The sequence below is a fragment of the Athene noctua genome, chromosome 6 (assembly GCF_965140245.1).
Source record: "Athene noctua chromosome 6, bAthNoc1.hap1.1, whole genome shotgun sequence".
NCBI lineage: Eukaryota > Metazoa > Chordata > Aves > Strigiformes > Strigidae > Athene > Athene noctua.
In genome coordinates, this window is record NC_134042.1 from 35351778 (window position 1) to 35366544 (window position 14767).

At 45.8% G+C, this 14767-nt stretch overlaps 1 protein-coding gene across 1 annotated transcript in view; it reads left to right on the forward strand.

The window, feature by feature from the left end:
* The window catches only part of RIN3 (Ras and Rab interactor 3), a 72024-nt gene extending 63602 nt beyond the window's left edge, over positions 1–8422 (forward strand). Inside the window, exons 8-10 of the mRNA XM_074909247.1 lie at positions 1607–1738; positions 5335–5498; positions 7297–8422. Coding sequence (XP_074765348.1) covers positions 1607–1738; positions 5335–5498; positions 7297–7605 — 605 coding nt within the window. The 3' untranslated portion in view covers positions 7606–8422. The remainder of the gene's footprint in view (positions 1–1606; positions 1739–5334; positions 5499–7296) is intronic.
* Positions 8423–14767: the final 6345 nt, after the last annotated feature.

Genomic DNA, 14767 nt, shown 5'->3' on the forward strand with positions numbered 1-14767 from the left:
TTAATCCAGCTTTCATTAAATAAATTGTCTTGTGTTGTGGCATGTGAGGACTCTGTTAGAAACAGACTGAATTACAGGTCTGACAGTCTCTCATCATCCAACACTTTGTTTTAACTGGATTAACTGTCTGTTCACTAGATATATTACTGGGATTATTTTAAAGCCATACTTTTTCTTCTTTTCTTTTTTTTTTTTTTTTTTTAATCAGGGGCTAAGCTCATGTTTATTTGAGGCTTCAGAAGAGTATCTTTCTTTGCCAGTGGAGAATTTGCGTCAGCTATGAATGACAAAAAAGGAAAGCTGACTCATGGCAAAGATTTTAAATAAGTCAGTGGGAACAGTTGAGAAACAGGAATTTATGCCCTACCATGGAAGGGCACGTGGACTATGGGCCAAAAATGGCTAGGGCATAATTTCACTGAAGCTACACCAAGGATAGCTTTGATTCTTTGAGGTGAGGCAAATGGTTCTCAAGTGAGACACACATGGCCCATGAAACCAACACATCCGAGTGCTTAGGTGAGGGAAAGTGCAGAATATCTGAGGGAGGACGTTCAGAATGAGAGCAGTCTGGTCTTAGGCTAAGAGGAATGGGCAGCACTGAAAGTTCAGAAGACAGGCCTGTTAAACAACTTGTTATTATGGGTGGTTCATGATGAATTTATGACATGTTGGTAAAAAGTGAAAGCATCTTTCAAATAAGAAAAGTTATCCTTATGTTCTTTGCCATTTATGCAATGAAGATTCAGCTTGGATCCTATTTTAAGTAGCAATTATTTATAATGATGGCTGTTAACATGCATGCTTTTTTGCCCTCAGAGATCCCAAGGAGCTTTTACAGATTACATATGAGATCACTTTGTTGACTTTGTTGATGTGAATGTTTTAAACACAGGAAATTTTGAGCCCATGAGTATCTGTTCCTGTAGCATTTGCTGCATACTAAGTCCAACAATTAGTTTTAAGTCCAGTGTAAAAGGGTTTTTTTTCTTAGCTAGACACCATGCCTGGAAAAATGCTTCATTTTAGATCCTACCTTTTGGGAGACTGTTTTAATTAGATAGTGTGATGGTTTGACTTCTGAAAGAATATGAACATGGAAGTTCTCAGTCCTAAAACCCACTGTCTCAAATTCCGTTTTCTGCTCTTTGGTCCCAAATATAGAGCTAACCTATGAGAATAAATACCCCTAATGTATGTAGTCCACTTTGTTGCTAATATTGAAAATGTGCACTGCAGTCTTGATGGCAATGACAAATCAGACATCTGGGCTGGTAGCCTTTTCACTTTTCAAGGATCGTCCTTTGTCTCGATCCATAAAGTTTAAATTTCTCTTTCTCCATTTAATAAAGGATGGCAGTAATGGAGCTCACTAAAAATTTTCAAGCTTATATTTTGTACTTGAAGCAAGTTTACTTACTTTTTATGTGAAGTAAATTTCCCTTTTTTGTCATTATTTCTTTGCTGGTTCTTTCAAGCTTTAACTTTTCTTATAATGGAAGCTGAATTCTGCAAAGGATATGCTGGATGAGAAGCTGTCACTGTTTTGTGGAACATGTCTTTGTGATGAGTTTATTAGGACCACTCTGTGTTTCTCTTTGCTCAGGGAAACCATACGGTGCAGATGACTTCCTTCCCGTGCTCATGTATGTGTTGGCCCGCAGCAACCTGACTGAAGTCCTTCTGAATGTGGAGTATATGATGGAGCTCATGGACCCTGCTCTGCAGCTAGGAGAAGGTAGAGTACAGTATTTGTTCCTGGGATATTCACTTCGGAAATAATTTTTTACCTTGCTTCACTGTTTGTGAAAGTGGGGCAGTAAGGTACTGGTTAGGCTTTGTGGATAAGCTTTGGCCAAGATTTTCACATCTGAGGCTCTAAAATTATTGTCTAACTGTTTTTAGCAGTGCAGTGCCCTTAGACAACAGCTAGAAAGGCAGGGACCCAGCCTAAACAAGAACTGAGTTGCTGAATTAGTAACCTAAACAGAGACATCTAGTGTTTCTTGGCCCAAAGGCTGAAAAGTTAGAAGGTCTTTGCCTAAAATTAAACTACTGCTGCAATCCATTGTACAGACACTTCTATTTATTCAAATGAGAAAAGAGCACATTTCTTAAACTGCATTGTTTGCCTGGGGCCATACATCATTCTCATGATCACTCTACTCTTAAATTTGAGTGAACCCTTTGACAATGTTCTCTGGCTGTGTGTCATACAGAGGCAGAGAAAGGAAAGTCAGGTTAGAGAGGAATATTGGTTTTGGATGTGAATAAAGACCTCTGCTATTAGAGGGATAAACACCCCAGGGATCTGTGAGCCTTTAGTTTCTCAAATATAGCTTGGGAAGCAAATGCTACTGACAGGGTTACACGTTCTAAATTAGGAACACGTATTACTTTTCACCAAGTAGTTACTAAACAAATAAAATGGGTTTTATTTTGTTTTGGTACATACTGAGGTTCTAAAAAGGTGTTCTGGATAAACAACAGCAGACTAATTTTGTTTACATTAAATGGAGGTATAAGTCTGTAACTAAGAGCGTGTCATCCCAGCACAGTGCAGAGGTGGGCAAAAGTAAGTAGTAACAGAAAGAGCAGTAGCAACACTAGTTATTAGTAGTATTAGTGAGGAGTTTCTGCACAGGCTAATTTTCCTGCTGGAAAGAATTTTTAGCAGAAAAAATGTTATCCTAAGCACAGCAGTTTCATAACTAAGCTGATTTTGGTGACTATGCTGCCCACATTTCAAAAGGGCACCCTACCAGGCTGGTTACTGAAGCTGCATTGGGGAGCTCAGGCTATGGAAGACAATGCTGGCTGGAAGTCTCTTAAGTCAAAGCAGCAAAGGCTGTGTGAAATGTATACACCAGTCAAAAGGGAAAAATTTTGTGAGGGAGTTCCAGGTCAAACTGGCTAAGTAACCACATCAGAAAGGAGACTGGGAGTAACTGCAGATACAGGGAACAGGAAAAAAACCCAAACATCTCAGCGATGAGATTGCAAAGCACAGGGCTAAAACAGAAACTGGCAAATGTCAACTTAAGTTAGGCCTTTCAAAGTTAAAGGACAAAAGGTGGTTCAAACACAAAAATAAAAATAAAAAAAGGAAAGCAGAAGTGAGAAAACTGTGAAATTGTGTCAGGTCAATACACAAAATCATTTAAATTTGGCCTCAAAATCAAGAATTTACTTTGAATTTTGTTGACTACTGGGGCAAAGACAAGGACAGATGATGTGGAACGACTCTGTGGAAATGAAGATACTGGAAAGTGGAAGAAAATTTAATTCTTAAAGAAGATGTAATTAATTCCTGTCATGAGGGACAGGGAAATCTTCCTCCCTGGATTATGAGGGAAGTGAGACACCAGGTTGCGTGTCCCACCACAGGCACCCCGACTCTTCCAGAGCAGGAGAAATACTGAATGACAGAAAAAGGAGGGTAATAACTATATTTAAGAGGGGGGAAATGGCACTTTCAGGCTTGTTATCCTGTCCTCAGCAGCATTTTGTGGGAGATAGTAAAGAAAAAGAGACCGGTTTGGTGTATGCAGTCCTATGTAGCTGTAGGACATTCTTCACTGGAGAAGTACGAAAAGTCAAATGGCAATGTCTTGATCTCTCCTCTGCTACACCAAACTTTAATGGTGCTCTAAAAATACTGCTTTAAAAAAAAAAAAAAATGCTGTCTTAGCCACCACTTACGCAACCAGCCGCAATGTCTGAAGCTCGTCAGAACCCGAGGAAGGGCTACGAAACCTCAGGCGGGCTGGTGCGACGTTTGGGTGATGTGCAAGTGCCATCTAGAGGTCACTTCAATTATTACAAAACTTACTGAAACCAGGGAGTTGTGCCCAGGTGATGGGCAATTTTTATTTCTCCCTGTTTTCCTGGCATCCGAGATGAGGGGAGCAGGATCAGGGAATCGTACAGAGGCCAGGGTGATGGGCTTGGCCCAGCATGGGGGCTTTCAGACGACGTGGGCACCACCGGCCCCGCCGAGGCCTGGCCCCTTGCCCTGCTTCAGGCCAGACATACTCTCACCTGGAGGCCCAGGGGACATGTCCTCGCCCCACTGCCGCTGGGACACTGCACTGGCGCTCAAGCAGCTCTGCAGGCTGACTCTTTCCGTCCGTTCAGAGGAGACCCTGGCCCAAGCCTCTCACTCATCAACAGATCTGAGCCCAGGAGGCAGCTGGAAAAAGTACTTTTCATTAACCCAGCTCTGGGGCCACGTCCTGATATGAGGGTGCCCCACAACCAAAGCAGCAACTTCCTCATATTCAACTCTGCCCTTTTATCAGGGCTTATCTTCATCTCTGCTGATGAAGTCTGCTCTTATAATGGTCCAGCTGCTTCCCTGGCTTCTTCTGTTGTTATTTACTACCTGCTGCAGCCCACACCACAACAGTCAGGGAGTTTCTGGTGGAAAAGGGCTAGCTGCAGGCTTTTACTGCTTTATCCCCTGTTTCCCTGCTTTATCAAGATTTATCCCACAACTCTAAACAGTCTAGAAATTACTCTCAGCCAGACACTTGGGCTCCTTGTGTAGTCAGTAGAGATGGAGGGAGGAGAGGGTGACTTGTCCTTGCAGGTCTGAGACAGCCTTCAACAGTGCTGAGCCCACAGGGGTCCCAGGCTCTAAATGTTGTCAGCTGTATCCTGAACCGTGTCAAAAGAAGTGTGGCTAGCAGGTCGAGGAAAGTGATTCTCCCCCTCTACTCCATTCTGGTGAGATCCAACTGGAGTGCTGTGTCCACCTCTGAGGCCCTCAGCACAGAAAAGACCTGTTGGAGGAGGTCCAGAGGAGGGCCACAAAAACGATCAGAGGGCTGGAAAACTTCTCCTATGAGGAGAGGCAAAGAGAGTTGGGGTTGTTCAGCCTGGAGAAGAGAAGGCTCCAGGGAGACCTTCTTGTGGCATTTCAATATATAAAGACAGATAAAGGCTTTTTATCTATCTGTAGTGACAGGACAAGGGTCAATGGTTTTAAACTGAAAGTGGGTAAATTTAGATTGGTTATAAGAATGGTTTGGATTTGTTTGTGAAAGCAGTTTTTGTAGTTGTTTGCCTTCAGTCTTTGTTTATTCCTAAGGCATCTACAACCTCAGCAGTCTGGGCAGTGACATTGCTGTGAAGCGGAAAGGGGTGGAGGACACTGTAGTCATTAGTTCTTGGTTCTCTTAACTCCAGACACCCTTGCACTCCCTGCAGCAAGGCACTGACAGTGCAAACATTAGACAGATGCCACTGCACAGGCACAAGCAGGCAGGATGGAAGCGGAAATGAATGGCCCATGCAGGTATAGTGTTCATACAAGATATTCTTCTTTCACAGGCTCTTATTATTTAACCACAACCTATGGGGCCCTGGAGCACATCAAGAACTACGACAAAATCACTGTCACGCGGCAGCTGAGCATGGAGGTGCAGGACTCCATTCACCGCTGGGAGCGACGGAGGACACTGAACAAGGCCCGGGCTTCCCGCTCATCAGTGCAGGTAGCTGGCATTACTTTCTAGGGAAAAAGCCTTGGAAGGTGAACATGCTCTCTCCATACTTAGTAATTTTGAATATGATAATTATTTAAAAACAAAATTAACCCAAATCATTGTTAAAAAACAAGAGTACATGCAGTACAGGATTTCCAAATCTAAAAAAACCCACACCTCATTTCAAATTTCCCTGGGGCCTGAGGAAATCCTGGTCTAAACTGAGGAGATGTGAGCAGGCTACTCACGGGTGGTTCCTAGGTAGCATAAAGCTGTAGGAGGACCTGAGACATCCCAAGGGCCAGTCAGACAAGTGCCTTCTGGAGCCTGGCTTCTCCCATCCGACAGCAGGACAGACCCAGCAACGGCTGGCTAGCTTTGAAGCCCACGCTGCGTATGGCCCGGTGGAGTCCTCCCCATCACCCTGTGGGACAGGGTCCCAGGAGGGATGGGAGCTCTAGGCTTCCAGCCATGGTGAGTCTGGGTGCAGGACCGGGCAGTTGGGATGCCCTGCTGGCCCCATGTCCTGTGATCAAATTTTCACCCACAGGGAGGCAGCAAAGGCTACGTCTCAGGTTCTGTACACTGTATACTGTTCTTCACAGTGCAAAATTGAAAATTGTGAATGCTGAGGGGAATGCCAGGGGAAAATCTGAGGGGTAGACATAGTCCACATAGCCCCGTGAAAGCATGGGGCTTAGTATGCTTCCCATATTGCAGTCAAAACAGTCCCTGATGATTTCAGAACCTGTGAATGACGGCTGAGATGCATCAAATACCCATCCAGCACCAAGTGCTGTTCTGGCAGTAGCTCATAGCAAGTACCTACCCTGGAGCATAATAGCTGGGCAACAAATGCCACATTTTCCCAGAAGATTCCCTCTGCCTCCAGCAGTGTAAGGGCCATTTTCCATTCCTCTGAATGAGTGGTAATATCAGAGACATGTGAGCCCATTCTGGCCAAGGTAAACAGCCCGTTGAGGTTTTCAGCATGCCTCTGCACACCCTCTGGCTGCCTTACTCATCTGCAGTGATACTCCATAAATGCAGTTTGGAAACCCATAGTCCAAATGTTTGGCAAATCTCACTGCTGCTGGGGAACTGAGTGTTTTCTCACCAAAAAGGCTGGGGATTTTTTTAAACTTCACAAATACAAATTAAACATGCAGGTTCCACTATGGCCAAAGGTTCTCTAGATTCTGTTCCTCATAAGTTTGGCAAGGGGAAAGTCACCCCAACAGTCGTTACTGCCTGAAACAGAACACAAGTAAATCAACCTTCTCAGGATAACTTCTGCTGTATCCTTACTGATGGAAGAAGTTTGGAGGACACACTCTCAGGGTGCTGTTTGGGTGATGGTGGAATTACAAGGGTCAGCATACTGCCAGCCCTTTCCTGTTCCTGTGAGACAGGGGGTTTTCAGGCCAGATCTCTGAGGTTTTTGGTTTGTTATTCTGGTCTGTTACTTCTTTGCATCCTATTTTTTCAGAAGCTGTAGAAAGGTGGGAGAAGGAACTGTTGCAGGTTGTTCGCTAAGGATATTCACCAAAATCAGAAAAAGAGCTTTCACTTGTGTATCTTTACAGGATTAATTATTCAGTTAAATGTTATTTAAGTATTTGTTGATTCAGAGCTTGTTCATCAGAGGGGAGAAAAGAGAGAATAACTAGAGCGTTGGAGAATGGTTGGGGGATATTTGGGAGCGTTTAGCAGCTCCAGGCAGCTAGAGCTTTCGGGCTGAATTCTACCTCCTTCAGTCCTAAGTCACTGTGTTAACTGCAAGATCTATCCTCATGTTTCTCTTCAGGATTTCATCTCTATCTCTTTTCTGGAAATTGGTGCTCAGTCAAGGACACTTGCTTCCCGGAAGGACACCACAGCTGAGCAGCTGAGCCAGCAGTGTGCTGAAAAGTTTGAAGTCTCCCATCCCAAGGACTATGGACTCTTTGTTTATGTTGATGACCAGTGGCTGCAGCTGGACAAAGATGCCCTTCCTCACCATATCAAAGCCTCCCTGCTGAAGAGTGAAACCAAGAAAGATTTCTATTTTATTTATAAACCAATAGACCATAAAACCCCACCAGCTACAATCGTCAAAGAGTCAGACTTTCCCTAAGGGTTGAGCTGCTCTTGTGTTTGTTGTCATCCTGGAAGGGCTGGATAGTTTATCTCATGAGATCCTCTGGTATCTGCAGACCTCAGAATGTCTCTGGAGCGTGACCTTCAACACAAGGCAGATGTGCTAATTGTAGATGCTGTCTGAATACAGGGCATTTTTCAGCAGAGCTGATTTGCAGAAATAAAGGGAGCATTCAGGAGAACATTCATCCTCTGGAAAACTTGAAGTATCAAACCTCAGAACCTCCCACTAACAACCAGCTGATGTCACAGAATGCAAATGGACAATGGAGAAAATCCAGAGATCTTGCAGAAAAGTGGACATTTACCCCATAATAAATTATGGCAGGTGTGAGTCACCTCTGTGCATGAGGCCTGTGAAAGGTCTACACACACCTGTCTGTTTGGAGTTAAAACTGCATTTAGGCCTTACAGTATCCATTCACTCAGTCTGAATAATCTGAGTCTTGTCTGATGTATTCAGTGGAATAGGGTTGCCACCTGTAGCAGAACTCCATCTCTTTATTTCTGTCTACAACATGTCATTGCCTTTGAAATCCATGTAATTACAGATCATGCAAGATGATCCTGTATATTCACTAAGAATAGATTTTCTGCCATGTATTTGTCACTGAAATCAGGTAGCATAGGCATTTTCAGCAACGTATTTTTCTTAAAGATTGAGAGATTTCACCATCAGTTTTACATGTACAGCAGTTTTAATCACATTGGTTGTATGATAGTGTCTGGTTAATTGTATATTTATTTCCGTGTGTGATATGGTGCAATTATTTTAAAATAAACATTTGTAAAGAACTCAATCATTTGTGCAGTGTAGCAAACCAGATTAAAATTTAAAAGTCAAAAAGAGCTAGAATTAAATACCTGTCCCTTTTTACTTAGTTGTCACTTGTCACTTGTCAGTTTTACTCAGTTGTCAGTTGCTGGAGCGGGCACTGGCCAAACCTGCATACAAATAGCAAACCAGGGCCGTGCATCTGCCAGTTTGGGATGCATGCACATCTTGTCAGGAAGGGAAAACAACCACGAATGAGGAACAGTGAATAACAGCTATCTTGGTTTTGAGGACATCATATGCAGAGCTTGCGGAGTGTGACACTGGCGCTGAGCTGACTCTAAATTCATAGTTATTTCTGTTCATTTGCTGCTGTCAGCACCACTGCCCTGCCTTGGAGCAGCACACCCGCGGGGTGCCGGAGCTGAACCCCTCCCATTATCCTCTTGCAGGACAGCGTGCTCCTGCTGGGAGCCTGTGCTGTCATGACCAAACCTGAAATACAGGTTTCCAGTACCGATCTGATGGAGGAGATGCTGCTCTCAGGGCCCTGAGGGCACTCACAGGCGTTGCTGCCTCCAGTGCCTCCCCAGGGCTACCCCACCCTGCCCACGGCTCAGGTCCCCATTTCAGCCTCGCAGGGCTCAGCGCCTGCCCCAGTGACGCTGCAGCGGGGCTGCTCTCCGGCTCCCCGCAGCTATGGCTCTGCTCCGCCTCGGCCTGTCCCCATGCCCAGGGAGGTCCCTGATGCCCAGGACTGGGGCTGTCCCTGGTGTCTCCTGCTGCCCCACTCCTGGCTGTAGCAGTGGGCGAGGCCCCCGGGGAGCTCCCATGGCCCCGGGAGCTGCTGGCCTCTGCCCCGGCAGCAGCTTCCCCGCGTCCGTCCTGCAGGCTGTTGCAGGGACATCAGCTCTTGCCCTTCTGCTGTGCTGCCCTGGATGTGGTGTGCCGATGGCTCGGCAGCAGGCCCTCACCGGGGGGCTGGATATAAGGCCCCTTGGGCTCTCTGGCTCTGAGGCAACATATCCTCACCCTGCCCAGCTCCTCAGCCCACCACCAGCTCTGCGCGTTGGCTCATGGCGGTTCGTCGCTTTAGTGGAAGCACTGCCAGTAAATCCCCGACACACAGCAGACAAGCGAGTTGTCCTGTTTCCACTGTAGGTACCATCACTGATGTCCCCGTGTCCTGAGGGCTGATTGCTCCGTGTTGGCCATACTGAAGATGATCTCAGCTGTCACCCCTGGAGCTGTGGCAGCAGGAGGGTCCAACCTCTGGGCAGCATCACTTAATGACCCTTCCTTTTTTCTCAAACCTATGCCTCACACACTCTCCAAATCCTGTTTTGCGCCCACTCTCCCAAAAGAGCCACCACCCTGCCCTGCCTCTCACCTCGCTTCCTCACCCAAACCATGGGCCCAGACTAGTGCTCTGGCCCCCCTCCCACCAGCCTCCTCATCCTGCCTTGGTAGGACTCCAAGCCATGTATCCACCTTGCCTCCCACCACCTGTGCACAGGTATCACACTGCATGGGGTCCACGTATGGCAGGACTGGGGGTCCCCAGCACCAGACCCAGAGATATGGGGGGCTCTGACCATGGCTGCTGCAAGTTATTTTAAGTCCCGGGAGCAAAGACATGTATGTCTGCCAAAGTCCTTGGCCTGATCAGGTTAGCTTTACACTGTAACATTCACAGTTGATGACCCTAAAGTAATCTGATGGCATGAGGCTAAAGTTGAAACATGCAAGGAAGGAAGCTAGGACTGATCATCTGCTGAATATTTCTGGAGAGCAACCAGACTTTGCACTGGCCAAGGTTGAGCAACAGATTGATGAAGTGAAGCGCTCCGGCACCTCGCCGCATCCTGGAACAGTCAGCAGATGGACCTTGGGACAAGGCGGGGACCAGGGAGTATGTGGCTGGTCAGTGGAGCCTGTGGAAACTGCGACAGTACTAAATCACTGCAATCCAAATGGGCTCAGACTAAAATTTAGCAAATCCTAGTCCCCAGATCAGACCTGCAGATCCCAGTTTTCAAAATGCAAGGAGTGCCAGATGAATCTCTGTGGGCTTTTATAAAGGCTCTCAAATTTCGCATGTAACCTTTTCCTCTGGCGTAACAACTGCAGAGCTCTGATTTGTTGTACAAAGGTTCCCATGGCTCTGCTGAACTCAGAGATTATCGAGTAATGTGAGTTACTGTGCCTGGCTGCCAGCTGCCTGGAAGGAAATCCCTGTGCTGGGGCTTGGTACAGAGCAGGGCCTGCTCAGAGGCTGTGGGGCACCTGGCCTGTTTGGTCACATTGTATAAACTACCATCAACAACTTTGCTGGTAGTTTATATAATATACACCTCTGGCGTACAGGGGTGACCTGGCTCCTCCAGGGCCTGACCACAGCTGTTCCTTGTCAGGAAACACAAGCTGGGAGATGACCCAAATGATGGGATCCTGAAGGACCCAGGACAGAGATTGCTGCTGTCTCTCCAAGCTCACAGCTCAGTGGGGGGACTCAGGCTCTGCCTGTGCCAGGGTCATCCAGAAACAGCCTGTCTGGAACAAACATGCTGCTGTTTTGGGGAGCCTGGCAAAGCTCCAAGTCCTCAAGTGTGGTGACTGTTGGAGCAGTTCAGCATGTCCCTCCTTCTGGACCCTGGGTACCAGGGTCCTGCACTGCTCTGGGCTGGTATCTGACATTTCAGGTGGTGAGGAAAAAAATGTCAAATGTGGGAATGGAATGGGCATTTTTAAATGCTCCATGGGAATTTATCAATTTGCTTGGCCATGGGGTTTCCTCGTGCTGCAGCCCAGGCAAGGAGGAAGCAGTCCAGTCTGGTGATCTGTGGCTTCCCCTGGTTAGTCAAGATGGTCACGCCATGACTCATGCTCTGGCCCTCACATGAGCCATCAGCAGACAGGAGTGTTTCAGGAGACTTTGACCAAATAGGGTTGTGCAATCCAGCTAAGGCATCCTCAAACACTCGTTTGCAGAGAAACATTGTGCAACGATCACTCATTTACTCACAAGCAAAGGATCCCTTTGTGCTCTCACGGAGAGAGAGAGAGAGGAGCCAGGTCACCCCTGTACGCCAGAGGTGTATATTATATAAACTACCAGCAAAGTTGTTGATGGTAGTTTATACAATGTGACCAAACAGGGAGACCTGCTGAACCTGGCAACATCTGCAAAGAAAAAACAAAAAGCCCATGTGGCCAGCTCGTGCACAGAAATGGTTTAATGCCACTTTGCACCCTGTGATACAATCTGTCAATAATTCACTGAAATAATTGCACCAACAGGTCATGTACAACCTAAAATAAAAGCCACTGAAATCAAACACAGTGTTCCTGATGAATTCAAGAACTTTAAGACCTCATCATGCATCAGTCGCCAACTGTACTTCAGAACCCAGCACAACCCCCTTTTTTTTCACTGGGTTGTGGAGTGATTCAGGCTGGCAGAGACCCCTCAGGCCACCAGTTCAATCCCTGTTCAAGTGGGGCTGTCTTCCAAGGTTGCTCAGGACCTCATCCTTTCAGTGCTGCAGGTCTCCAGGGCTGGAGATCATAGTGCCTCACTGGGGCCCTGGTCCAGCATTTCAACCCCTTGCACTGTGAAAAACAGTTTCTGCCTATCTAGCTGGTGCAAAGACCCTGCCTGTGCCATCAGAGACCCTCCTTGGATGGGTGTTGCTAGTGTGGGATACTGGCCAGCTCTGCCTGCGGTGCATGGGATTATAGACTTGTAATATTTATGTTGTGTCCTGCCTCTTTTGGGGTATCATGTTCCTAGAAAGGAAGTGGCCCCTGATTCAGAATTGCCTGAGCTCTTGGCATGAAATGCTGCTTAGTCAGGACTTTAGTTAGCTTAAGTGTCTTTCCCTTCTGCTGTTCCTCCATCCCTGTTCTCACAGGGCAGACTGAGCACAGGAATGAGAGGCCTTCACCCTCCTGCCCTGAGATGGGCACAGCTGCTCAGCACTTACCTTAAGCTGCAACTTGGTTTAGACAGAGCTAAGATACTACTAATTACTGGAATCTCTAAAAAAGTGCATCATCTGTGACTCCAGGCAGATTGCTTTCTGTTTTATTGCTAGTAGAGAAGGGAGGGTGCTTACAGGCACTCTGAACAAAATTCCATCCATGTAAGTTTGCATTATACAGAAATAGTCAGCATACAGTGTACTATAGAGATTGATCATGCCTCCTGCCCTCCAGGTCCTCTCAAAGGAACGGCAGTGAACTGCTGTGTGCAGCAGGATGTTGGGTAGAAACACACATCAGTTTTGGCACAGGATGGCTGGAAAAAGGGCCTTGAACTCTCTTTTTAGCAATAAGGAAGAGGAGGACAGGAAGCCCTGGCAGGTGTCAATGACACTCTTCCCCTGGCTTACGGATATACACAACTATTCTGCTCAGGAAAGGTTTTTGTAAATAACACAGCCTCAACTTTGCCCTGTTCTGCCTGACAATGACAATTTGCTGGTAACCTGACAGCTTTCTGTATTTTGCAGAAGTCATTCCTGCACCCCGCCATTCTACAAATGGCAGCCTGAGGAACTACATGCCTGCAGGAAGGGTGGGGGTGTCTGCACTTGCCCAGTACACCGCAAGACACTCGTGTAAGACTGACCTTGCACAATCCTTAAATGATTTTCTCATCAGGTTCTATTACCATCCCAAAATAAACAGCCTGCCAGGCAGGCACTAAGCCTGTGTGATGCTATTTGGAGGTCTTAAAATAAATGTATTGATCAGCACAGGTGAAGGTTGGTTTTTTTGTTCTGCGGGGCTGTTCCCTGAGTGTCTGCAAAGAAAATGGGTCTCTGGATGCAAACTGGAACTCCAGTAGCACGTTAATGCTTTTTGCAGAGTATGGCTAAGAACCTGCTGCATCTCAGACGCAGTGACACCTTCAGCAGATTGCCTCTTGCTTTCATTTCAGCACACCCCTGAGGGAAGGGGTAACGACACCATGTGTAGCATTTAGGATGGTGAAGCTCTGGAAATTGCTCTTGCAGGAGGAAACAGAGAGAACAAAATCCCACTCACATGTCTCTGCTTTGCATCCTCAGAGCTACAACGGTGTGCAGGAGGGCGGGCCCTGGCACATTATGATAGTGAGGTACAAGTGACACCTGGGTGTCAGTAATGTGAAAATAAAAATGTGTGCTGGCAGCTGATTTTTCATCCGATAATTACTTTCTGAGGCCTACTTATTATGGCTGGAGACTCTTGGCTGTAAATTGATGCTATCTGTGAAGAACCTGGAGGGCTTTTTTTTCCCCTCTGCATTCTAGATACAAAAATGCAAAAGACCAAAGCCTCTTCTGAATACTTCAGAAGAAAATGGGTATTTCTAGAGGGTGAAGAAAATTGTTAAAACTACAAATTGATGATGCTAAGTGCTTGAAAAGCAGACTGGATTTCTAGTGCACACAACAACTCTAAAAGCAGAGATTTGTAAAACTTAGCAGATTTAATATATGTATTCACACAGGGCTTTTAATTTTTCCTGTTCTCTCACTCATGATAGCAGTCAGACTGCCTAAAAGCTGTCCTGTGAGACCAACCCTTTCTCCTGCCATCAGGGGAACACCTGCAACACATTCAAGCACTCAATAATTTCATACTCTTATTTTTAGATTTCTGCTAAAAAAAAAAACCTTTATAGATGAAAAGAAACAGGAAGTAACTTAAAAGCAGCACATATCTGAACTTTCAACATCCCCCCCCCAGGTGCAAACTTTCATTTAATTCAGTAAAGTCTAGTTCCACATATTTTTACCTTTTCCTATCCCCCTTGACACCAGCTGTGCTCATGGATTTCTCTCACTCACTCAACAGACAGCTGAAAGTGCTAATGTTTCTGGATTTATCTGGCTCTTCTTTATATAAAAGCAGTTTCAGCAATAACCTTCCTCTGAGGAGAACTACCCAGAACTTTATGGAGATGCTGGTTTAGTTTTTATTAAAGCTTGGGGTTTTTTTGTGGAGATGAGGTAATTTTGCATATTTTAACAGACTTTAGAAAGAACCCTGAAGTATTTCTGAATCCTATCTCCACATGTAAACAGGTATAGACAACCTGAAAATATTCTGATCACCTCACAACCTCTAATTTGCCTCTTGCTTGACATTTACTGAGTCACCTCTAAGGAGTAGTACCTTCAAATGTGATTTTTGATGTTTGCTATTGTTGCTTTTTGGTTGGGGTTTTTGGTGGAGGTTTGTTTTGGGTTTTTTTTTGTTTGGGGTCAGTTTTGACATGGGAAGCTTATAGGGCTAGATAACCTTCTAATGCAGTATCATAAAATTAATTAGCTCTCACTTATTTTCAAGACATAAGATGTTTAACACTGTA